Source organism: Mytilus edulis, chromosome 4 (assembly GCF_963676685.1).
Source record: "Mytilus edulis chromosome 4, xbMytEdul2.2, whole genome shotgun sequence".
Classification (NCBI taxonomy): domain Eukaryota; kingdom Metazoa; phylum Mollusca; class Bivalvia; order Mytilida; family Mytilidae; genus Mytilus; species Mytilus edulis.
In genome coordinates, this window is record NC_092347.1 from 65,103,591 (window position 1) to 65,131,397 (window position 27,807).

A 27,807-nucleotide genomic window follows, 5' to 3' on the forward strand; every position below is an offset into this window, starting at 1 on the left:
TGAGCTATATATTCAATCCAAAACAATAGGTTTGCAATATCTTGCGGATATGTCCGAGTTAAACTTTCATGCCTTCACAAAACTTTTAAGGCCAAACAACAGAGATTTGATTTCGTGAAGATTATTTTTTGGCTTTGATTACTTTACCAATCATGTAAAAAGTACTTTAAAAGTACCAGTGAGAAATATTTTGATTATTTCAGTTTTCATTTATTGTCAACTCCATATTTCTAATAACAAATACATCTACGTGAACATTATGTAAATGCTGAACCATTTTTATCAATTGGATATTTGTTGAGTGTGGTAGATTTATGTTTCACCAGACGGTATTTTAATTATTTGCCTTATTGTTCTTGTATATATACTATTCATATGAAACAATTTATATAAAACATCTTAAGAGACCAGAAGAAAGAGTTTGTAGCACTTCGCAATTCCTTAAATTCATGTTTTAACTCAATAATCATTTTAGTAAGTACTTACATCTAATTTATCCTACAATAGTGAATAGAAAATAAGGATATTACTGTCAGTGTCTCATATTTAGAATGTGTTCAAATTAATAAATGTTGATTGAGCATATTAGATTTCCCGCCTTTCAGCCCGGTCCGCTCCTATTGTAGGACCTGCCTATTGTGTTCATTTTTCAATGGCCCTCGTCTAGAACATTTTTGCAATATTGGCCACTGAACATAAAGCTAACAACAATCTAAAGCAAACAACACTTAATCAACTATCATATATAACTATGAATCAAGAAAGATTGACGACAATCTTGATTATTTCAGTTTTTCCTCTATTGTCAACTCCCCATTTTTATTAGAAATAGTCTATGACTCTTTTATACATAGACAATAATAGTGCATTGACTTGACACACAGCCTCGCATTTTCCCGTTTCTTAGCCTCATCCTTATATCGTTGATATGTCAAGTCAATGCACTATTATTGTCTTTATACTGCAATCTAAAAAAACATTTTCAATTGTTGTTTAAGGTTTATGTACCCTTCTGGAGCCATTTTTGTACGAATTTTTCAAACCTCAATTGTATCAAAACTACAAATATAATGAATAATAGAGACAGGCCATTTAGTACATATTCCAAGGGGAAACTTGATGCAAAGCATTATTTTTTACTGTTTCATTGCATTTGATAGAAAAAGAGGACTTTGTGGTAAATAAATCAAGATTTTTGTACATAAACCTTATAATGCGTTAAGATTATTTATTTAATTTAAATATTTTGGGAAATCCCCTTTAAAAAGGCTCACGGAGAAATTTTCAACACAATGAAATGTACATTTACCTGTTGAAACCCACACTCGATGGTGAACGAAATCATTTGAGTATGGACTAAAATATCAACCATAAGCAGTGTATGTAAAGTGCGGATCCTAAAATACCATTTTCACTGTAGATGCCATGCATTTCTGATGTAGAATGGTAAATAAACAGACGAAAAAATTATGATTTTTGAAGAAAATGAAGAAAATTGTTCACATGTATTATATTTAGTAATACATAATACAAGTTATACAAAGTAAGAGAATGGAACGTGTTTTTATCGCGCCGAGAGCCATCCATACGTGAAATATATACCGAAATAGGTGAATATTTAGGACGTTTTACGAACAAATCGTGCAGGTGATTGAGGGCATACGATGCAGTTACAGGGAAGGTAATGGCGTTGCTAACGTAAAATGTTATTTTCGCGACGTCAAACTATGACATATCGGTAAAAGATGCATTTTTCGACTGATTTTTATCATTCAAACTGATTTAATTTAAAAACAAAAAAGTTATGTCTTTCTTTCGAAAAAGAAAATACGGAAACAAATCTGAATTTTGAGCAAATATACAAAATTTCATTTTACTCAAAAAGTAGCACATGAAGGTATATTTTTTATTACATATTTAATTTAATCAGGTAAAAAATAGCCTACATGCAAATTTTCATCAACTTGTAAATACAGGTTCAAAACTGTATCGTATGCCCTTAAAAACTAGCAGGAAAGATGTAGTTGCAAAAAAATATTATTAATTACAACACAATTATTAATATTGTATGACGTAGAATAAATGTAGCTTTTGTTATTCAGTTTGCCCATATTGTATTGAATTCCACTATGATAATATCCTTATGCGAGTCATGTTCACTGTTGAATAATGATACTTTACTTTCATTTTCACTGTAGAGCGATTCATTAGTATTGTATATGCGGTGCATTTTCACTGTATGAATTTTATGAATTTTTATGCATTAAATTCCAAATTCAGCCGACTTGCTCAAACACTAATTAAAGTAAGAAAAGGATTTGATAGTGCTGACTTTGAGATGAAAAGTTTGATTGAACACTCCAATAAATTCAATAGAATTAATATTTATTTCAAATAAAACACATCGCTGTCATAATATAACACTATGTGGATCATTTTAGAGTTGAAAGTGTTTTTAGATTAATGCAAAATATTTTCAAATGCATGCCAATTTGATAAAATTGATGTTTCTGTAGTCGTCATTATACGCATGTGCAAACAAATTTTATCATTGGATTTCGAGTATGGGTCTATTTACCAAACAGACGAAGCATGTCATAGATTTTTTTTATTATAATTCATCAGAATATTTATCCAATGCATTGAAAGTTCATCACTGAATACGTACATCTCTCATGTCTATCGAAATAGAATGGGATAAAAAAGGGATAAAAAGAACAATACTTTCTAATATTTTTTTTATAAATCACTTCTTGACCCATTTCAATGAGGTTTTGAAGCAAGATTTTTATTTAGGGTCCGGTTTTAAATTGGCCCACAGGGTCCAAAATAAAATTTGAGGTTCTTTGGTAGGCTGAATCCATACATGATTGTGTTTATTATTATTTTTTTAATTTTTGGTATCTATAACAAGTTTGTGGGGTCCAAACTGTCAAGAAATAAATTCTTTCAGTTGAATATTTGGGGTACTCTGGAATGCTGAATCTTACTGTGTTTTTAAATTTGGAATTTTGGTATTTTGGGCCAAGTTATCGAAATGGTCCACATTGAGGCCCAAATTCAACAGTTTGGGCAAATTTGGACATAATATTAAAGCTTGATACTATCTGAATTTGGATTGTGATCAAATTTATGACGTTATATAGGTTTCTGACACAAGGTAAATGTGGTCGAAGATCTTAAATCGTATGCGCAATACTGTGCAACTGAAGGTTTCTTCCCGCCCATAACATTTTGTTTTCCTTCTAGGATAACTAAGCATCAAACCAAATCCCAGTCTTTTCTTTCTGGCAATGAACCTTGCAGTACAATTTTAGAGAGGTCCATACACTTGAACACAAGATATTGTATGGAAACTAGAAAAAAATGTTTGTTTTGCCATTTCTTTTGCCCCTAATTTCTGCATGTTTGGGGCAATTATCCCCCAAAAAAATCCCAGTCTTTCCTTTGTGATAATGCGAAAAAGATCCAACTAGAGGCTCTAAAGAGCCGGTGTCGCTCACCTTGGTATATGTGAATATTAAACAAAGGAAGCAGATGGATTCATGACAAAAATGTGTTTTGGTGATGGTGATGTGTTTGTACATCTTACTTTACTGAACATTCTTGCTGCTTACAATTATCTCTATCTATAATGAACTTGGTCTAGTAGTTTCAGTGGAAAATGTTAGTAAAAATTTACAAATTTTATGAAAATTGTTAAAAATTGACTATTAAGGACAATAACTCCTTAGGGGGTCAATTGACCATTTCATTCATGTTGACTTTTTTGTAGATCTTACTTTGTTGAACATTATTGCTCTTACATTTTATCTCTATCTATAATAATATTCAAGATAATAACCAAAAACGGCAAAATTTCCTTAAAATGACCAATTCTGGGGCAGCAACCCAACAACAGGTGGTCCAATTCATCTGAAAATTTCAGGGCATATAGATCTTGACCTGATAAACAATTTAACCCCTTGTCAGATTTGCTCTAAATGCTTTGGTTTCAGAGATATGAGCCAAAATCTACATTTTACCCCTATATTCTATTTTTAGCCATGGTGGCCATCTTGGTTGGTTGGCCGGGTCACGCCACACAGTTTTTAAACTAGATACCCTAATAATGATTGTGGCCAAGTTTGGTTAAATTTGGCCCACGAGTTTCAGAGGAGAAGATTTTTGTAAAAGTTAACGACGACGGACGACGACGACGGACAACGACGACGAACAACGACGGACGCCGGACGCCAAGTGATGAGAAAAGCTCATTTGGCCCTTTGGGCCAGGTGAGCTAAAAACGTACACACAAGTAATTATCCGCAAACTACAAACATGATTGTTTTTTGTCCCTTTTTGTTCCTTCATTCCTAAACTGTCAGTACCATAACCCCAAAATGAATCCTAACATTCTAATTGTGGTATTGAACACTGTGATACAATTTCAGAACAATCAATGAAAATTCTTATACATGTACACAAGTAATTATCCTGAAACTAAAAACATGCTTCTTTTATGCCCCTTTTTCGTAAACGGTTGGAACCATCATCCCCAACATTATCCCAACCTTCCCTTCGTGGTATTTAACCTTCTTTAAAATTTATATATATCCATTCACGTAAATTAAGTTGTCCGGTAACCAAATGGGTCTTCTGACGACGCAGACGATAACGACATCATAGCAATATACGAACAGGAAAAAAACCATTGCGGGGAAACATTTCAGTTTACAGTTGACACATGTCAATACTGTGGGAAAACGTATAAATGGCCAGCCACATATACAAGTTATAAATAGATATAAATATTAAAGTAATCAAATAAGTTTTTCATTTGTTGCAAGTCTAATTATTACATTAATCTACAATAAAAATTCATCGCATTTTCGAAAATTTTACATCAGAAATGAATGCCATACAGTGATAATTCATCGCATCTATAGTGAAAATGGATCGCTTTTAATAACTGATATTCTATGTTATGTTGCTTTTATAACACATATTTGAACTTTAATACTGTTATTTTACATTAAAAAGACACATCATAATGAAAATATGTTAAAATTTAGTTTAAAATCAATTATTTTGGTATTTTCAAAACGTAAACAAATAAAGTTTTCCCATGATCCTTTATTCTACAATGAACATACTCGCATACAACAGTGAAAATGATCTGACTGGATTCGCACTTTATACACACTGATAAGCATAACAAATTAATGATTTATAGATTGCAAACAAAAAATATTAATAAATGAAATATGTTTTTCCAATTATTGCAAAAGAAACAAGGTTGAGTCGTTCCACGCATCGTTGTGTGTATTTGAAACAAGAACAGGTTGAAGAGGTCGTATGAATAATTAAATGTTATTTCGGCAACTTCGATTTAAATATTCATGAGGAAAAATGATATCGGGTCAGTGACTGTATACAGTCAACGCATTTTGACTGCTCAAATAGAACGAGTGCAGTATAAAACACTTCAATATTCGTTTGTCAGTTATAACATCATATGGCAAGGATCGATAACGCAATTTGAAAATTGTTGCTGGAATAAATGATTCGAAACATTTAATACTTGTAATGTTTCTTTCATGGCTACTTATAAACCCTTGAAATTTTAACTTTATTTCTTTGCCAAAAAACGTTTTCCTGACACTTTTATGTTGATATACATATATAAATGTTTTTTTCCCAATAACAAATTGTTACAGATAAAATACTACATTATCGTATAAAAAATACAAGAACATGACAAACATGTGTGAATTAAGTCCATAAAAATTCGCAATAGATAAAATGATTGCTGTTTTTACAATGTCTAGCCATTCAGTTAGGTTCTAGTATGTCATAATTCACATTTTTTAAAAGTGTATGTCATGTAAACGAGATTCCAAAATAGAAAAAAGTAATTAAAAATTCAAAACATTTCAAAATTACATTTGTCAGTTTATGAAATGATAATAATCAATTCAAACGAAAAGTCATTATCCAGTTATTAGCAATCTCTAGTGTCTAACTATTTGTCAGTTTCACTTTGATGAAAAAAACAAATATTTCTTTCGTAAAATATTCATGACATAAAAACAGTTATAACTAACAAATATGCACTATTTATACAAACTCTTTAACATTGTGATCACTTTGATGAATGTGAGTCATAAACTTTACATATATTAGGTAGCTTTTTTGTCGAGCCTTCGACTTAAGTCGAAAAAGCGAGACATAGCGATTTTTTATTTTACTTATAGTAAATGGACTTAGTTTTTCTGCCAGGAAACAAAACATTCACTCTATGGTTTAATTTTTTTTAATATTTAATAACTTTCTTATGCTATCCTGGATTTGTACCAAACTTGAACAGACTGAAGTTTGATTACAATCAAAAGCTAGTATCTAGAAGAAATTTTTGTTAAAACTGTGTACCTGTTGATCCGTATTTTACTTATAAATGGACTTAGTTTTTCTTCAGTTAACATTACATACAGTCTGCAGTTAAAGTTTTTAAAACATTTATTAGATTCATAAACTATCCTGGATTTTTACCAAACTTGGACAGAAGCTTCTTACAATCAAATTCAAAGATAGCATCGAAAGGAATATTTTTATTGATTTTTTTCCTAATGTTTTTTTAGCCTAAGATTACCAGCAAAAGTAGGCGAGACATTGGGTTTCGTGGAACCCTTAAGACTTTTTCAATACTTATATCACCTATCACCAAGCCTATCAATTAATATCTTTAACAAATAATTTTTAGACAAATATCGTATATCTATTATTTTTCGTTTTTGTGATATTCAAATCTATAGGTCAACACACGGTCAGCATTGATAAGAAAAGAGACTATATCTATTATACTGCCAAGCTCCAAATTATCAAGAGACTAGACAATTTGTAAAAAAATAGTTCAAGTCGTTCATTAACAAGAGATTCCCAAATGAACAAAATATAAAATGAAATAGTTACAACAATTAATTCAGGTCCTCTCTATAGACGGACATATCAACAAGACTAAATTAAGCTTATTCTAAACCACCCACGACAAAATGAAAAATAGTAAAATACCAATGGCTATTAAACTCAAAAGTAAAAGAAAGGACATTGGCTATGACGAAATCGAAATCATGAAAGCAAAACTAAAGCCCACAAAACACTCCGAAGGAAGCATCTGATGAAGTAAGGACAACAGAATAAATATTTGGAGGGGCGATCTAGATACTCTAGGAGAGTATGCAGTTTCTGCTCTTCTATTGGATCCCGATGTTTGGCTGATGAAAATTAAAAATCTGACAAGTCCCATTGTTATGTAAAAAACTATAAAAGAAGGGGATAATTATGTTTTATTAATTATGTCAGTTTATTTTCGATCTATGTTAGATATCAGAAGATATGGTATGAGTGCCAATGAGACAACTCTCCATCCAAGTCACGAGTTGTAAAGCTTAGCCAATATAGGTCAAAGTATGGTCTTCAAAACGGCTTGGCTCACACCGAACATCAGGATATAAAGGGCCCAAAAATTACTAGTGTAAAACCATTCAAACGAGAAAACCAACGGTATAATATTTATAAAAAAACGAGAAACACCTATGAACCACATGAACAAACGACAACTACTGAACAATAGGATTCCAGACTTAGGTCAGGTGCAAACAAATGCAGCGGGTTTAAAAGTTTTAATAGGTAACAACATTCACCCTTATCGTAAACAATAGTGTAAAATCACAACATAGAAAGACCCACTATAAAATATCAATTGATATGAGTTTGAATGTCCCTCTGGTATCTTTCGCCCCTCTTTTATGGCTACGACTAAAGGAATGTATCGGGTAAACAGTGTGGAGTAATAAATAGGGAAGAGATAACGGTACAAAAATATATAAGGGAAGAACAAATGAACTCCCACAAGACTCTCTGAACAATCAAATTATACTTGACAAAGATCATGGTCATTAATAAATATTTCAACCATCAGAAATTAATGTAATAGATTTATTGAAACGTATATTGTTTCTTTATTCTCATTTAGCCTATCAGTTCGGTAATCATCAAACGATCCGTCGTCAAATCACTTTTTCATTCAAATACAGACTAAAATTTTTAAAAAAATCGTCGAGACAAGTGTGATGCATCCTTCGGAAGTAATAGTGTTATGTGATTTATTCCGAATGTAGGTTAAGTAATGAACTGACTCAATCATAGCATGTGCAGAAAATGTATTTGTAATGTCTCGTGCATTAATCTAACAACCCTCAAAAGATAAAACAAAAAAACCTGATTGCTTTTTAACGTGAATGTATTTTATAAAACGCAATGCTACCATTAACGTTTGACATTTGATCAAGGACTCTTGTCACTGAAGAAGTAAATCGGCTTGAAATAGATGTAAGGTTAGTTATTAACACAGATAATCGGCCTCAAAATATGTAATTCAAAAGGTTAAAAGGATCAGAGAATATCTGAAAAATACTTGAATTAAAAAGTTCACATTTTTTTCACATTGAAACAGTTTAACAACCATATACTGTCATTTCAATTCAATTGTTTTTGCAATCTTGGTTGCAAAAAAGAAAACAAAAAGGACCTATAGTGTTGTAATACCTTAAAACGTTTTGGAAACACCACCTTGTCTTGGTTGACATACCAAACTATTTGCTTTAAATATGATCATGGACGTTCATCATGGACGTTCATCACACATTTTATCGTTTACTTATCATGAGCTAAAAGACGGATGAATAGCAAGACTCTTACGCTCAAAGCCTACTCGTTCATCCTACATGTTGTTTTTATTGTGGTACATGATGAGCAATTTTTCGAATTTTAGTGTGATGATCAGAATAAATAATATTGTGAAGTGTAATGAGTACCACTACAAGGGTAGCTATATACACCAGAGTCCAAATGACATGGATGTAAGCAACAATGGGTAACCGTAATGTCTTCGCCAATGAGCAAATTAGCAAGTACAAACAGCCCTGACAGGACAATGTTTTAAACAAATAAAAAAATCAACAGTGTCATAATTTAACCCATAACAATAAAAGAGAAATATATAGACAGAAAGCAACAAACACAGTTTGACAGGCTCCTGATCTGGGAACAGTGGGAGTTAACATGTTTGAGGTGTCATTTTGTCCTTTTTAAATATACAGTTCCTGACATGTTTCTTACTTTGACGTGTATTATGTATGTGTCTGTCCCAAGTAAGTAGCCTGTAAATCAGTTATTGTTTGTTGCTGTATATCTGAATTGTTCTTCCTTCATAAATCAGGCCGATAGTTTTCTCGTTTAAATTGTTTAACATTTGACATTTCTTGGCCTTGTATAGCTGACTATGCGGTATGGGTTTTTACTTTTTGTTGAAGGCCGTACGGTGACTTTTAGTTGTTAATTACTGTGTCCTTCAAGTTGGTTTCTTGTGAAAAGATGTCTCATTGGTACAGTGATCATACCACATCTTCTTATTTATATAGTTTGGAACGTTGTCCCTAGCTTCTTACCATAAGGAAACCATTTTAATCATTTAAATCTGATTTCCAAAGAGTACTGTGGTGGCAGTTATATATTTCTTTGAAATCATTAAAGAACCTTACAATTCATTTGAGAAACCTTGCTGTGTTTTCTATCACAACGTTTCTAACAAATCTGCATTATCCACCATTTTCTACATTTGAAAATGCCTGTACCAAGTCAGGAATATGACAGTTCTTGTCCATTCGTTTTTGATGCGTTTTGTTATCTGATTTTGTCATGTGATTATGGACTTTCCGAATTGATTTTCCTCTAAGTTCTGTATTTTTACTTTTTACAATACTCGGATATCAAAGTAACATCTATGTTTTATTATTCAGTATTACCATGAACAAGTTTATTATATTTTTGTGTTTATAGATTAAACAAAAGCAGCCTATTTGCAGTTCTGTACAATCACTGCTAATATCCATTATCCAGTATAACGGTATCTGAACAAGATTGATATTGCTCAATTAATATTTAAATAAAAGATTAATTTCGTATGTTTTTATTGTTATTTCATGTGGCAAACGAAATAGAAAAATAAAGAAAGTAATAAAATAAATTTATTGACATTTCTAACAAAGTATATTATGTGGGGTAATTATATATGATAATTATAACACGAAAATCTTCATTTCGCTCAATTACTCAACCTACAACGTACAAGATATATATTAATTCCACGCAATCTGTTTCAAATTATCCAATAAGCTTTCGAAGTTCGTTTAATTTTCCGAAAAACGCCATCATTTTGTAGTTCGAAACTGCCAACAAGTAGTCACCAACTTCAAGCCAACCAAGGCCGTACTTTAACCTATAATGGTTTACTTTTTAAATTGTTATTTGGATGGAGAATTGTCTCATTGGCACTCACACCACATCTTCCTTTATCTACCAACTTCAATTATGTAAAATATCGCCACTTATAAACATTTAGGTGTGCAAAAGTGATTTGATTTTTAAAACATAGTTTTCACATACTTTATTTTGAATATATGGTGCACGCTATTCACCTATTATGTCACAAAATATGCAGGAGAGAATTAGGTTTAATCAAAGACTAAAACGGAAAGGTACGAACATTTGAACGTTAACATATGTTTAAATAAGAAGTAATCATCGATAATAGTAAGCAATAGTCTTAAAAGTCCAAGATCACTCGCTGTAAGTATTCGGTATGACCATGGACATTAAAACTGCAGCACACTGTAGATAGATAAAAAAAAAAAAATGTGGTATGATTGCCAATGATTCAACTCTCCACAAGAGACGAAACTGACACAAAAATTAACAACTATTATAGGTCACTGTAGGACCTTCAAAAATGAGCAGAGCCCATACCGCATAGTCAGATATAAAAGTCCCCGAAAGGACAATGTAAAACAATTAGCATGTTCACATGAAGCGTGATAACGAATATCAGGAATCTCTAATTTGAAGCTCCTATACAAATTCAACTTAAAGTAGTTACATGTGTTAGAATATATAAGTATTCGATAAAAAGGACGTTGTTACCCGACGAATATTATAATTCATATGGTTCGCTACTGACCCCCTATAAATCCATAGAGGGTTAGTAAAATCCATAGGGGGTGAGGTCGTAGGGGGTCAGTTGTTAACCGTATAACGAATTTATCGCACGCTGGACTTTTTCTGCTGCGTTTTGTGGAAACATAAACAATGAAACACAACAAAATTAATAGACGACGTCACAATGAACACGCCATGAACCCCTATGAAATTTACTAACCCCCTACGGTCTCATAGGGGGTCACCACATGACGGCGTTAAACCAATCACAACGTGATAATTTACTTGCGGTGCGATAAGAAACATTATCACATAGTATAACATGTTCACATGAAAACAAATTTCAATAAGCTTTTATTTTTTTGTGGTTCCCTTGAAATGGGAAAAGGGAGGGGAGGTGGCATAATGAATTAAACCCTGTTTTTGGAAATCAGCGTACAAATAACTGGTGTTTTAAAAAAATAATGTTGAATTTGCTGAAAAATTGAAATACGCAGCTTTTTTTTTATATATGAACACTTAAAGTTTTTTAGAAGCAATTTCCTTTCAGAATGCATTTAACTAATACATCAATAATTCTGACCTAAAATTTACACCTAAACCTTATAATTTCGAATCATTTGAACATATCAGCAGTACTGTATTGTTGGAAAATGGTGGGATTTTTATTCTTGAAAAAGATAGAAGATGTGGTATGATTGCCAATGACACAATTCTACACCAGAGATCATACATACGACAAAGAACCACAGGTACTTGTCTCAGAAAAAAAAATCCTTTATACCTTAATATAACACAAAGTACTAACTAAAAATTTGGGAAAATGTCACCCGGTCGCGAAATTTCGTAATATGCAAATTTCTCAGTTGCCACTAAAACTTGTTATGTCGTAAATCTGCATTCATTTTTCTACACAATGGTGAGACAAGTGCCTGCGCTAAGAACTTAAAACTTTTGGTCACCGTACGGCTTTCAGCGATGAGCAAAACCAATGCCTATAAGGTCCAGAAATGAAAAATGTAAAAATTTCAAACGAGAAAAACAACGGCCTGATGATTTGTATTCAAAACAATGAACGAAAAATAAATATGATATACTTCAACAAACGACAACCATTGAATTACAAGCTCCTGACTTGTTCATTAGTATGGTTCGTCAATACCTTATTGTTAATATCAAATAATATAAGTATAATTATAAGTCGATATTATTGCAACCAATAAAATATACCTATTAACTTCTGTTAGTTTGTATTATTGTGCAACATTTCGCGCTAATTTATTGCCCATGTGGGATGTCTGACATCATAGTCATGATATATGTCGATAAAACAATGTTTATAACTGTGAATAACACTAAGGATTATAAAATATTAATTCGCATTTCGTTTAGTATATAATTCTAATATAGGTCTAGTGGTTTTGTGTCCAGTAATTGAGCATCCATTAACAAATTATTGTACAACATACAACATCAATAAATATATCAAAAAGTCAATACGTGTAAGTAAAACCTCTCTACTAAAGAACAATCTGATTTAAGTCAAGGATTGTGGTCATTTAGGGTTGTTTGGAACATTGTTTGAGACAGAGATCAGATGTTAGATATTAACAAAACAGAATGCATACATCAGATAACTGTCACTGAATCGATGCCATTATTGTAGAAAACCTAAACTTGTATCATGCATACGGTATCATTGTTTCGAACCTCATGGGTAACCATAATTTGTTTCTGCATAATTCGATTAGAAGACAACTTTGCCAATAATTTAAGACACGTTAGTTTGACTGGGTCATAAAATTTGTAACAATTTCAGGATATCATCAAGTACAATGATCAGAATCTGAAGTATTTAACAATTGGAAATCCCAAATATCATAATGCTTAACAGATAAATTAATCATAAGTGCATAATGCCACTTAGCAAAGCTGATACTTGATTGGAATATTTGGTTTAGCTATTATCTGTAAAAATAAACACAAATTATGGGAATACAAGTTATGAATGGCAACTAGTAAACAAAGAGATACTCTAATGGTCTATCCTTCTTTTATATCCTGATAAATGATATCGTCGTAGATATTTCTGTAGGAATTACAAAATAATTTGTTAATTATATTTTGTTGTTGTTGATAAGTCGACTAAAACTATCTTCATTGTACGACCCATCTCAATGATATAGATGCAGAATAAAGGCAACAGTAGTATACCGCTGTTCAAACTCATAAATCCATGGACAAAAAACAAAATCGGGGTAACAAACTAAAACTGACGGAAACGCATAAATATAAGAGGAGAACAACGACACAACACTACAATGTAACTAACACACACAGAAACGGACCAAGCATCAGACAAAATCCCACGAGAATAACAAATATAACATCAAAACCAAATACATGAATTTGGGATAGACAAGTACCATGACACGTCTTATCGCAATGTCAATTTACACTAAAAAATAAGAGAAAACAAACGACGCAACGTTAAATTGTAACACACACAGAAACGAACTATAATATAACAATGGCCATATTTTATAATTGACAGTAAGCTATAGTGTTATTATAAAACATAATTGTGATACAATGTCTAATTTATCTATTACTTAATTCACAAAACAATATATTAAATAAAACTCTGAGCTTTCGCGCCACCCTTTAAACATAAATAATCGAGTACTCCAACTAGTCGACTGTAACAAACAACGTTGTTTGCAACTTTCACAAAACATGTATAAATGTTGGGAAAACAAGGTACATTCTTAAACCAGGTTTACTATGTTGATATTTGTGTGTGTGTTTGTGTAAAAAGGTAATTTTAGAATACGTCAATTTTAGACGGTTTGGCTGTCATTAATAAATCCTTTTTTTTGTTCTAACTAACTATTCCTTATTTTTACGTTATTTAAACTGTCGTTGCAGGGCTTTGGCAACAACCAAATAAAACAAGTAACATACATATGTAGACAGTTAGAATTAAATAAAGTATACTGTAAAATTTATAAAAAGCATTTCAGGCACCTCCAACTATATTAATCACTAGTTAGTGAAATTTAAAAAAAAAATCAAACATAATTTGAGAAAGATGTTCATTTTATTTCAGGAAAGGCAGAGAGACAACAATTGATACCAAGTTTTATTCCTGACAAAACCAATCATGTAGTGGTCAACAGAGGAGATACAGCCATACTTAAATGCAAGATCCGAAATTTAGGTCCAAAAGCAGTAAGTGTTACTAATACTTTATTCATATCTGACACCGCTCTGGAAATGTGGAAAAACACACAAATGAGAAGACCTACTTTCTTATTCAAATCTCCGCTCATAAAATTATGGTTCATATTTCCAAATGCAAATTGACATAAGGTGAAATTTTTTCCCTCCTGACTCAATTTTTATTATATTTTCTGTGTTCTACTAGCTGTTACGATGAAAATGGTACCTTAGTTTTTAGAATTGGTTCAGTAATAAAGATTTTATGAAGGTTAGCAGTTGATGTTGAAACGCGACAAAAAGTGATTTAAAAATAAATGCTGGATCATAGTGAAAAACTTCAAGTCTGTCTCATTTTTGGGTAAATTTCTAAAATTTTTCCCATTATCTTAATTTAAAATCATAAAATTACCTTAAAAGAGGACAAATTGTACAATTTTTAGGTATTTGAAAGCACTTATAGGTCAATTTTGCTGTAAATAGCATACCTAACCATGGTTTAGAAGCTCTCAAGCAGGGTATAAATTTCTAGCAGTACTGGCATCATTAAATTTAATTAATGCCAAATTATAATATAAAATCCTGCTAAAAATGTTTATTTGACTTATTCGCATTCAAACATATAAAGCGATACATTCTGAGGATATCATATAAAGCGCAATCTTTGGTTACAATGGCGAAGCTAATGGAGTACAAATTTAAGACCGCAACATGTCTAAGTGTCAAAATGTGTATATTTGGTTGCTAAGGACAGTAAACAATAAAATAAACATAAATAGCATTCCTAGCAAATTTTTTACCTTCAGAACTAAAACAAGAACATAAAAGACTAAAGCTCGTGGTCAATTTTATCTAAAAAAGTGCATTTCTGTGCTTTCTGATGTGCCATAAGGTAGCACTCCACAGTTAGAAAATAAAATAAAAAATGAACCACAAAATGTTTTATCATCTCCTATTCCTGGATTTCTAATACATTAACCTAACTGTTTGTGTTGTACATGTGCATATGTATGTAATCAGTATATTCCATAGATTTGATTTTCAAAAGTTAAAAGAGTGAAAATAAATTCCTTTTATGTGTATCCATGGCAACATTCTGCATTTATTTACCATAAAATATTGCAAAAAGGGAGGTAGACATGTCACATATCCCCCCAAAATTTGGATCAAACTAGAATTTCAATGCCTTTGAGTAATACCTTTTTAGAAACTGTTTTCATAAATCTTCCTAATGATCAAATAAAAAATGGGTGTCTTTCGCCTCATTTTGTCGTAAAATCCAATCACAAAGTTCGTGCGATAAAAAGTTGGAAAAAAACATTACAATAATTGTCAGACCAATGTATGGTAGGGACATGCAAATACGGACTGTCATACAGAAAACAGCCTATATTACATACATTACATACTCTTGATGTTCATATAAACCCAATACAAAGGCTATTTTAATACTCAGCTATCCAAAAATGAATTTTATTGCACACTAGCTCTCATATTTGAAAAATCCACAGGGGCCAAAATGCGAAACTACACACCTAACTGTCGAGTGCTACCTAAGATATAGATTTGGTCATTTTTTTTAGAACTTTCCTTGTTGACCATTGACTTTCAAATTTTTGAGTAAGAGTGTTCTTGACTACGGTAAATCATGAAAAAGTGCTTCAATTCTGACGCAACACATTTCTATTGTGGTACTTTAATATGTCTATATCTCTTGGTCGATACCGCTGCTGCTGTACTTTAAGTCCGCGAATGTATCATCAACTCAATAATCAGTGCTTCGGTGCGGACATGATTTATACCTCGCTTTTGCATTTTAAATACTCGCTGATATATTGAGAAATTGAAAAAAGGACTAAGGTTTCAACTCCATTATGCAAAGTTGACCTTGCATGCATTTGGTTATACTTTTATGTAACTTGTGATCATATAGATTTTCTTGTGTATTGGTAGTCATAATGGTTTGACTCCATTTTTTAGTATGAGCGTTCCTGATGAAAATGAACATTGGAAAGCGCTTTGAACGCAACACATTTATTTTAAAGTGTTCTGTAGTTTCTTCTTTTTTATATAAAAATACTGAAAGAAAATATATTCTCATATATGTATACGGTTTGTTGCTTCCGCCCGCTAACAATTTGACCTTTTTGGTAATTTTTGAGTTTCGGATTGTTATAATGTTCCAAAGTCATTAACTGATATATTTCATTTGCTTTACGAACAATTGAATCACAGTGTTAAAGAGAAGTCCAAAAATACGCATTGAAATTGTCATAATCGGTACATTTCACATTAAATTGCATGCAGATTAATCTGTCTAAACAAACATGATTGCGTGAAAGGCAATCGAACCAACAGCTGCTGAGCCATGTTGTTAAAAGAAATCTATTCAATTTGTTTCTTTAAACTGTAATCTAATTGATGGAAAAACACTTTTTCTATCATTAAATATAATCCATTTAGATAATCAAGTGAAATCTGCGATATCGATCTCTTGGTAGCAAATTTGATAAGCCATGACAAATTTGATGTCAGTAGTGATTAAATTCGTTTGATTATGATTCGAATACAAACTGTCTGGTACTGTCAAGTCATGATATTTATTTTGCATCTAAGAACTAACGAAACCATAAATGTGTTAAAAACCAATTTCTTTTCAAGTGGCCAATTTCATTTTAATGTTATCAAGAGTTTTATAAAAATTGTAGCGTACTTTAAATTACTCAGATTGTTCAGGTACAAAAAGATTTTTTTGACTAAAGCAATCTTGATTTAGATACCTTAATTGCAACTATAAATAAATTTCGAACCGACGAGTTGCAAGAAATAAAAAAATGTAATCACTCATATGGTTTCGTTTGTGGCAGAACTTTTTAAAGGATTCTATTTCAATTATATGGTATTGTATACAACGACGAGTTGCAAGAACAAAATTGTTAGCATATATTGTTTCGTATGTGACAAAATTTTGGGAAGTATTCTGTTTCAATTATATACATATAGGCCTACATGTAAACGCACACTTGACAAGAATTAAAAAACGAAATTGATTTTAGTAATACATTAATCAAAAGCTTTGTAATGTGTACATTTATTTTGTGCATAAATAAGGTCGTTAGTTTTTCCATTTAAATTGATTTACATTTGTCATTTCTGGGCCTTTTATAGCTGACTATGCGTTATTGGCTTTGTTTAGCCCGAGGGTATCACCAACCCAGTAGTCAGCACTTCGGTGTTGGCATAAATATCAATAATATGGTCATTTTTATAAATTACCTGTTCACAAAACTTTTAATTTTTCGAAATACCAAGGAATTTCTTATCCCAGGCATATATTACCTTAGCCGTATTTGTCACATTTTTGGGGAATTTTGGGTCCTCAATGCTTTTCAGCTTTATACTTGTTTGGCTTCATAAATATTTTGATCTGAGCGTCAATGGTGAGTCTTATGTAGACGAAGCGCGCGTCTGGGAAAGACTTCATAACTCTGTTTGACTTTTGTCTTATCTAATTTGTAATTGATCAAATAAAATTTGTTGAAACTAAACGCGCGTCTGGTGTATAAAATTATAATATTTGTATCTTTGATAACTATTTATTGTTGTCGGTCGTACGATGACCTAAAAGTGTTAATTACTGTTTGGTCTCGTGTCAAGAGCTGTCTCATTGGCAATCATATCTATCTTCTTTTTTTTTATGCGTACTTACTTAAAAATTCTGAAAATAATCTCATTGTTATAAACATATTTTTTTTCATCATTCCGTTCATAAACAAAGTCAATTCTTAGTTGAAAAATTTACAAACGGCATGCAGTGTCCATGTATTAAACAAACTAATAACCGTTCCGACATGTAGATAACTGTACAATTGCTGGTCTCTAAGTGTGGAATATCAGTTACACTCTAAGAATTGATGTTTCGACTGATAAAAAATGAAAACTTAACCATTTGGCTGATGCTTTCTTCATTTTAGAACAAAAGTCTTTATTTTTAACATCTTAAGATATCAAAAGCTGAGAGTAATATTTAAACGATAAACTCTTTGACTTTTATGAAAATCATGTACTTCGTTCTAAATTTAGCCCAACAATGCTAAATCTGCAAATTTTTGTTCTTCCTCAGCGGGATTCAAACTCCTGCATGTAAGACAACGTAGCAATCCGACTTGCATTTTGTTCAGCGCAATATATGCATAGAACCCTCGACCAATTATGCTATATATTAAAGCTATTGTCAGTCGAGTAATCATTATGTCTTCCCTATTCGGATGTATCAAGGGTCGTTGCACATTACATGATTATGTATCATAGCAAGTAGATGCTATACTTTGCATATCAGCTGTTTTTAGTCTAAAGTAAAATATGTTATCATAATTTTACTTACCATACCGTCACATCAAATATTTCAGTTTAAATACTGAAAGCTAGTTTAAAACAAATTCAACCAATGTATATATTATATATGTCTTAAAAACACTAGCCAAAGTAGTCTATGATAAACTTTACCACAACCTAGAATTTGTTATTCGGAGACTGCATTTGAACGAAAAAGTTTATTTTTATTTTAAATTAAATGTATAAAACTTGACAACCTTATATATTAAGTCATACGAAAAATAAAGGCAACAGTAATTTACCGCTGTTCGAAATTCATAAATCGATTGAGAAATTACAAATCCTGATTACAAACTGAGGGAAATACATTAACCATAAGATGAGAACAACGACATAACATAAACATTTAAATGCAACACACACAGAAACGAACTATAAGATAACAATAGCCATTTTTGCTTGTTGTGTTAAACATTACTGTTAAACAATATTATTTTCATAATATAACTCAAAAACCAGGCAGAACGATTAAAACGTTCAACTTATTTTCCGATAAACCTTTTTTGCCGAATCATTTTAATGGCATTACAGTATAAAGTGCTTCCCTAACTTTATTTTATGTTGTTTTATGCTACAAGATACTGCGGAGTCTAAAATTGTATATTAATTTTATATAATTTGCATCTTTTAAAATAGACTAATCTAAGATATATCAATAAACTTGTCCAATTATTTTAATTTAACCATTGCTCTTCTCTCTGGAAATGTCAGTCTACACAAACCCTTGTAGCTGTAACTTTGACTTCCTTACGAATTAGCATCTTGTCAAATATGCCAATTTACATATATCTGACAGACAGATCATATATTCAGATCAAGTATACAGTAAAACATTCATGTCATATAAATTTAAGGCTCATTTTACATAGAAAAAGCAAAATATGTCCTTCTTATGAATAATTTATTCGCGCTGTTTTTGATAATTGAATATAGTTTTGTCTTGTTCTGAATGCTTTATTGGTTGCTGTATCTATACCTGGTACTAGAAATATATGTCTTACTCTATAAGTATATTAAATGATTTTAGATAAATGAAGATGAGATATTTGATGAAAAAAATATTTTTCCATTGACGTATGGACGTATAGACGTACAAAATGTATCCTAAAAGTACACGTATAATTGGCTATTAGTATGATTATATTCTAACGGGAACAAGAATTAGATTTCAATAAAGAGACACAAAAAAGCGCTTTTGATACGCCAATCATATTTAAAAAGACATAATATATCGCCGACTAAAGAAGCTGATAAACGAGGAAATTGAAAACGAAAAATAAATGAAAATAAATCCTGACCGTAATTACAACAAAAAGCACAGTATACTAAACCAATTTCGTGCGGAATCTTCTTTATTTGAATATCTGCCTATAAGGGATATAAGCATACATGTTTCATCTTACGATTACGAATATAAGTTAGAAATATATGTTATGGTTAATAATTCACACAATTTAAAAATTAATAATTCACACAATTTTAAAATTAAGTATTCGCAGATCTTTTTGTGTATAACGTCCGACAAAGCAGCCAACAATACGGTAGTTGTATGACGTCGATACTACACGGAAATTATTAAGAATGGAACATTCAAAACATTAAGATTTGATGAAACTAGAAACTTGAGACAATAAAAAATGTTAAAAATCATGTCAGTACCGAAGCACTCACGACTGAGTTGATGATACCATGCTGGCAAATAGTCCACCAGCAGTTGTATCGGTGAAATAAAAGTAACACTTTGTTAAATACGTGTGTCTGAAACGCTTTCTTGGATTTTTAGTAGGTGTTTTTCAACTTGTTGGTGTCCTCTTTTGAATTAACAAATTTTAAGATGCTCGGGTCTTTTATGGCTACATAATAGGTATTTGTTTTGCTTAGCCTTTAAGGCAGTATGGTGACCTATATATGTGCGCACATACTCGTCCTTTTATCTGAGTGGATATTTGTCTCATTTGCAATCTTATTACATCTTCTATTTTTTCTATCTTCTATTTAATTAGAATCCAAGTCTAAAGCATCTAAGACTTGATGGCTTCCGATACTGTTATCTAGTTCAAAGATTTTCCACAATATTCTGAAATGTAAAACATCAAGCGCAGGTTTCGTCAATATATTACAACTCAAAAGATATTTTCAGTATTGACAAATTGATTCATAACAGCTCGAAAACGAATGTATTGACAATATGTGATATATATAACTGAATCTAGAATAAAAACATTGGGTCAGTCTCTTTTCAATCCTTTGAACGAACCCTAGGATAAACGCTTAATACCCATGTCAAAAGTGAAACGTGTCGGATCGCAGTTAGTACCTACATGTACATGGATATAAAATTTTCAGGCGATCTTATTTATTATGCTTATATTGTGAGTGTATAATAATAATGATACCCAACATTTTATTACTAGAATTGAAAGGTTTTGAATTTGAGTTGATTTCGAGTGTGTGAAATCATACTAGAATAGAAAAAATGCTTCAATATCTGATATAGTACAAATACATGCATTTAAAAAAATAATAAATATGTTCGGTGAATCATTTTAGAAAATCGCCCCCCCTTTTTTTTGAAATTTTCGCCAGTAGGTGTAGATATGTGATTAAATATGGGATATAAGTGAATGTGACAGTATTCCAACAAGACCAACAAACCAAAACTTGAATGTTAGTACATATATCATTCCATATGTTTATTGAATATAGTAAGTCTAGTGTTTATATACTTTGCTTTCTGTGTGTTTATTTTAAACAAGAATACTACTGTAAAAAAGAAATATAATAAGGAATTTACTGACATGCATGTACATGTACGCGTTTTTTGTCAAATTTCCATTCAAAATTAATGACTGAATACTGTAATTTCGCCAATACACTATATACGCCGCATAATATTCTTCGATCTTGCATTTGATCATTATTTCATCGAGAGTGGAACGATGATTACAAAAAAATGAAGGAAGGGTTCTACAAGGACAAACTACATTATATGCCCTTAGTGAACAAAACAACCATGTAATTAACCTCTAACGATGAATAGACACAATGAGTAGACGTAAATCATCTTATACTTACATTCTACACGATTTTGTGAAATTAAAGTGTTTTCTTTCTTTGTTGAAACTCCTATCTCAATGATTAATGCTTGTTTCGTCTTTCATCTAAAATAAACTTTGATAGAAATAAGGATAATGAGCTGAATGTTGTAAAGCTTTGATTTATAAGTTGTATATTCATCTTGTCAAAGCACATAAAAGTAAACATTTGTTGGTTTTCTGTTTTGAAATTGAAAATATTTTAAGTGGAAATATGTGTCCGAATAAACCACCTCTTTGTTGATTATATGACATTGATTACTCTTTTCGAAGTTTGGCGCCGTCATATGAAAAACGATATCATTGAAAGAATAACATTTATCAACTAACATACTGTCTTTACATGTTTTGTTTTATCAATCTCAATACAATTTACAAAATGTATGACTTGTATGAGTGAATTTGCTAGTAAGACAAGTTAATGCTTTGATCTAATAAGCGGAATGTCCCTGTAACTATTTTAACTAACTATTGTGTCGGAATTCCAATATGCAATGAAATACATAATTACCCCATTACGGAAATACAATGCTGACAAGAGCTTACATGCTGATAAGATATAAAAAAAAAACGCATCTGGTTCGAGATTTTTAAGGGTTGGTTTTTGGTAGATTGACACGTTTAAAACAAATACATATGATAATACAAGCTCCAGTTTGATACTACAGCCTAGTTTACTGCAAGTGTTATCAGGATAAATTTATATACTCGATAAATATGAAAATGATGTCATGTCCTTCGAAAAGATAAGCAGTTCCAACTCCACATATGAAATCCATCGTATTAGTCAGTAAAACGTTCGATAAGACGACTTTTACAATTTTTACGTTTAGAACTCTTGAAAAAAACAGAAAACGCAACTATATCTGGGTTATCGTATCAAAAGAGATATATAATTTTCATATGTAGAACATATTTTGAAGAAACAGAGTTAAACTTTCATTCAATCTTTTATTGGATAAAGAAATTTTGATTGGAGAAGTCAAACGTTTTGTATGTTATGCAATACGAGTTTTTATAGAAATTCATTAGTATCATCAAACTGATTAACAACGTACCCAATGTAGCTTTGTTCCGTATAAGCAACGCTTTATAAATAAACTTAAAAGTTCGATTTAGGATTGCTTACTGCATAAATCTTAGTACTATAATAGTAACAAGATTATAGAGCATTCAACAGACGATCAAAATAACATTTTTGTAAGGAACCCTATGAATTTAGTTAGCCAGTAAAATGAACGAGCATCCAGTTTTTCATCTATGTTTTTAAATTCAAAATAACATAATACAAGCGTATGTTTGTAAACTATTTCCCCTTAAGTCGTTAGAGTACACGTTTTGTCACTAAATGAACTGTCTTAGTACATTAACATGCTGTTTTCTTTAATCAACAACAGTCTATGTCATCTGGAGCGTATAGTTAGTTCTAAATCGCTGGTAGAGGTTTAATGCTTACAAGGAAGCTATTGAAACTACATATTCCTAGTAGTAAAGTCAGCCCTTCGAAAACAATTTGCACAATCATGATAGTGTTGACTGTTACAGATGACCACGGATATGATCCAATTGCAACAATCCCGTCCTCTTTTCATCCATTGCAAAAGCATGAATGAGAAACATCGGCCTATCTGACTATGTGTTTCACATGTAGAAAAGGTTCCTTCATCCTTTAAGATTACCCGAAATCACTGCTGGGGATATTCAATTGTATGTTTTCCTCGAATTTGATTATCTTTTCGACATCTTCTGCTTCACCCCCTCCCCCATTTTGGTTGGAAGAAAAGAAGAAAGTGAACCAAAATTAGTTGCATAAAGACACATCGCCTAGGAAGATTTTTTTTTTTAAAGTAACCGAATAGAAATGAATGTCTGACAAAAACGTATATATACAAACGGTACAATTTAAAACGCATGGATTATTGTATTGATGTACAGATCAAAATATTGGCGAAGTATTAGAACCATGTGGTATGTAATTGGTATATTACTGTTATACATTGCTAAACTGCCCACTTAAGATGAATTACATTCATAATGTCATTTCGTCAATAACTTGAACTATCTGTTTTTCTTTCTTTGTTACAAATATGATCTTGGACATTATGTAATCAATATTTTGTCTGTTTAATTTGACTTAACTTTGATGCATCATCATTGTCATTGATTCAAACGTTAGAGGAGTATAGGAACATAGTTTTCGTTGTAAAACGTTTTTAATAATACTTTGTCAAACGCTCGTATATGAATTTTAGTTTTTAATTGTCATTTGATCTTATATCATTTGACAATTTTAAACAATAAATCATTCGGTAATGGTCAGTCTTTAAGTAAATTTTAAGACTTATCCACTACGATAAATTCAGTATTATTTAGACAATTCGCTTACGGTCAAAAAACAAAATAACAAAATAACAAAAATACCGAACTTCAATGGAAAATTAGGTTTGCTGTTGATGTCTATAGGTAAATGATAAATACTGAAACATCCGAACATATATAGAATTGATCTTTATTGACTGCAAGCATGTTATCTTAACTTTACCGAATTCACTGCAGTGGATAAGTCTAAAAAATTACAGAAAGTGGGAATATGACTACTGGTTCATTGTTTATTTTGTAAATAGCTGTTGAAATCAAATGGCCGTTTCTGACAAAAAACTAGTTTACTAGTGAAAAATCGCATACTTTCTATATTGTATGTCTACTTTATATTGTAGTCCTGTGTTGTCATTTTGATGTTATATTTCACATGGCCATAAAAGTGCGAGGTTTGGCATGCCACAAAACCAGGTTCAACCCACCATTTTGTCCCTTTCAAAATGCCCTGTACCAAGTCAGGAATATGGCCATTGTTATATTATAGTTCGTTTCTGTGTGTATTACATTATAACGTTGTGTCGTTTGTTTTCTCTTATTTTTTAGTGTAAATTCACATTGCGATAAGACGTGTCACGGTACTTGTCTATCCCAAATTCATGTATTTGGTTTTGATGTTATATATATATGTTATATTTGTTATTCTCGTGGGATTTTGTCTATGTGTGTTACATTTTAGTGTTATGTCGTTGTTCTCCTCTTATATTTAATGCGTTTCCCTCGGTTTCAGTTTGTTACCCCGATTTTGTTTTTAGTCCATGGATTTATGAGTTTTGAACAGCGGTATACGACTGTTGCCTTTATTTTACAATTATTTACGGTTTTGTCATTGCGTTTTCAGTTTGTTTTCGACTTTGAATATTCCCCATGATTTCTTCCGCTATCTCGCGGGACGACATATACGTATTAATTATCTTAACTAACATGTCAAAATGATCATAGGTGTGGTCATAAAACGTCTGATTTTTAAAGAAAGGCAGTTATCATTTTTTTTTCGAGAAACATATATAGAACTATCAGGATGCAGACAATATTTTGGATGGCTTAATATAACATGCCTGTATGGGGAAAAACATGTGCTGAATATCGTTATTCTATAATGTTTATTTTGTTTAAATAAGTCTTGTAGTTAATGTGTTTATTTCAAAACTACGCGATTATATTTAAATGATCGATTAATGAGTGTGAAGTCTTATCTTAGGTTTTACCATGAAGATTCTTCGCAATGACAATAACAATGCATGCTAGTTCTCAAATCGTCGAATTTGTATGTTTGTTGGCTTGGATAGATAGTCCCCAAAACCATGTATGACCTAGTTGGGCGGTGTTATATTTTCATAGCATATGTTGAAAACAAGATAAATAACTGGGCAAGTTCTTAGAAACAGTGTACAGTGTTATATCTGACAGTGTAAAATTCAAACTAATCATGTCAAGTGAATCGCGAGAGAAAGGGCTTTCACAATTGTTATCTAAAAACCTCATTTAGATGTTGAATTGATTATAAAAGAGTTAAAATTCAAGTATATATTTAATAATCAAAAAGATCAAACTAAACGTAACTACATGTATTAAAGTTTTTAATATGCTTCTCTTTTACAGCCAGTTTGGCGAAAAGTTTCAGAATTCTTTCCATTATCAGTTGGCAAAATGATGTATGCTCCAAATGAAGAAATGAGTATCGACTATCATGAAAATGACCCAATAACAACAAGTATTAACTTGATTATAAAGCGAGCAAATCCGTCTCATTCTGGAACTTATGAATGCCAAATAAGTGCTGCCGAAGTCTATACATATCATGTCAATTTGACTGTCCTTAGTAAGTATATATGTCAAAAGTTATCGTCTGTGTAATTCATCATAATGTTTACGAGCATAAAGCGCATATTGATTTTTATGTGTTTCCTGTGTTCCTAATATGATTGAAGTACTCGGATACAGTTTTTATGAATCTCTGACAAAACCCAAAACTGTAGCATTAAATGAATATCCTCTTTCTCGATTATCAATATATATTTGTACATCTTATTTACAAAGCATTTGACACAAATCATAACTCTTAAACAAAGATAATGTTTCTTTGAATACTAGATATACGTGAAAACAAATCTCTTATTTTCTATTTAGAGGTAAAGTATTTAGTTAAAATATATCAGTGTGTTGAGTAAATTCCTTGACGACTAAAATCAAAGTGGTGCTGTCACTGCATGACCTATTTAAATGATTTGAAATAAGTTGAAAAAATAAATGTTTTTGACATAGTTAACATTTCATTGTGTTTGTTTGTAGGACATCCAATACCTGTGCAACCTTGTAAGTATTATAAAACAATATCGTATGCAGTCTCTATTGTTTTTGGTGGGGTTCGTGTTGCTTAGTCTTTGGTTTTCTATGTTGGTGTAGTATTATATGTCTGTTTGTCTTTATCCCTAGTTTAGTTATGTCGTTGTTAGTTTGTTTTCGATCTATGAGGTTTAATGTCCCTCTGGTAACTTTCGCCATTTAAATAAATACCTCAATCAGAACATCGATGTGTGTCCACTGCGTAATGACTGGCGACATGTTTTAAACGCATATTCAAGACGATGATTATTAGTTACTTAATTTATACGTTACAAAAAGTAAAATGGAATGACAAACGAACGAGGACTATAAAGTATTGTTAACTTAAGTTTATCATGCAAACACAAAGCTTACAATGAACGGAAGAACACCTGCATTGTGAAACACACCATTATTATCCCATTACTTCTTTAATACACATACACTGTAACTAATTTAGGTTGTAACACAGGAAGTGACATAGGCTTATTACAGTGATAATGTATTGCAGGTCGAAATATTCCTGTTGTCTTTATCTACACAATGTAGTAACAAAGCGATAGTTCGTCCTGTGTAGATTGCATGTCACATTACGTTTCTTGAGACTTTGTGGTTCGTTTTGGGATAGAAATACGTTTAATTTTTCATAACGATAACTGTCGCTATTTTTAGCTACAGTAAAAGAAAACAGTATTTAGGTTAATGTCAGAACTTTTATGTATTCTACACGAAACAGTTCAAGGGTCCAGTAAACCTCACCCTTCTCAAATTGATAAGCATTGTACTAAAACATTTTTATATCTATATGCCATTCAACCAATATTGTATATAAACTTGGATTTGAAAAAAAAATATGTGTAATTTGTTTTATAAGTGTCTGTATAGTAGAATTACGAAAAACCAATAAAAAAATATCAGGCATTGAAGTCTTACAGCAATATACATGATATACATGTGTATAATACAAAAACACGAACCTCATCAAAACTTATGGTGACCTCGGGTACCTGCAAGTTTTACACGTTGTTAAATACAGTTACATTCTATCGTAGCCTTTCATTTAAATGTCTGAGCAAATGACGCAGATGACGCGCAATTGATGTTTAGAGTAGCGGAAATCTGTCAACCATTGATTATTTCGGTTTAACACTATCCTACTATTTTATTGCTGTCAGTTTCTTCTTATTGTCTGCCTACTTACCTCGTCATGAGGAATTTTACTTGAAACATGAGGTTGATCAATGTGATCCTTTATTACTGTAAACATTTTGTTAATGGGTATATATAATTGTCAATCTACATACAATATTGGTCACCTAAACGGTAATTTTGGTCAAATATATTTGTTCCCGATAGTGTAGTT

General features: G+C 31.5%; 1 protein-coding gene across 1 annotated transcript in view; it reads left to right on the plus strand.

The window, feature by feature from the left end:
- Positions 1 to 27,807, plus strand: part of LOC139520238 (zwei Ig domain protein zig-8-like) — a 44,952-nt gene that overhangs the window by 11,487 nt on the left and 5,658 nt on the right. The window contains exons 2-4 of the mRNA XM_071312723.1: positions 14,144 to 14,265; positions 25,722 to 25,941; positions 26,412 to 26,435. Coding sequence (XP_071168824.1) covers positions 14,144 to 14,265; positions 25,722 to 25,941; positions 26,412 to 26,435 — 366 coding nt within the window. The remainder of the gene's footprint in view (positions 1 to 14,143; positions 14,266 to 25,721; positions 25,942 to 26,411; positions 26,436 to 27,807) is intronic.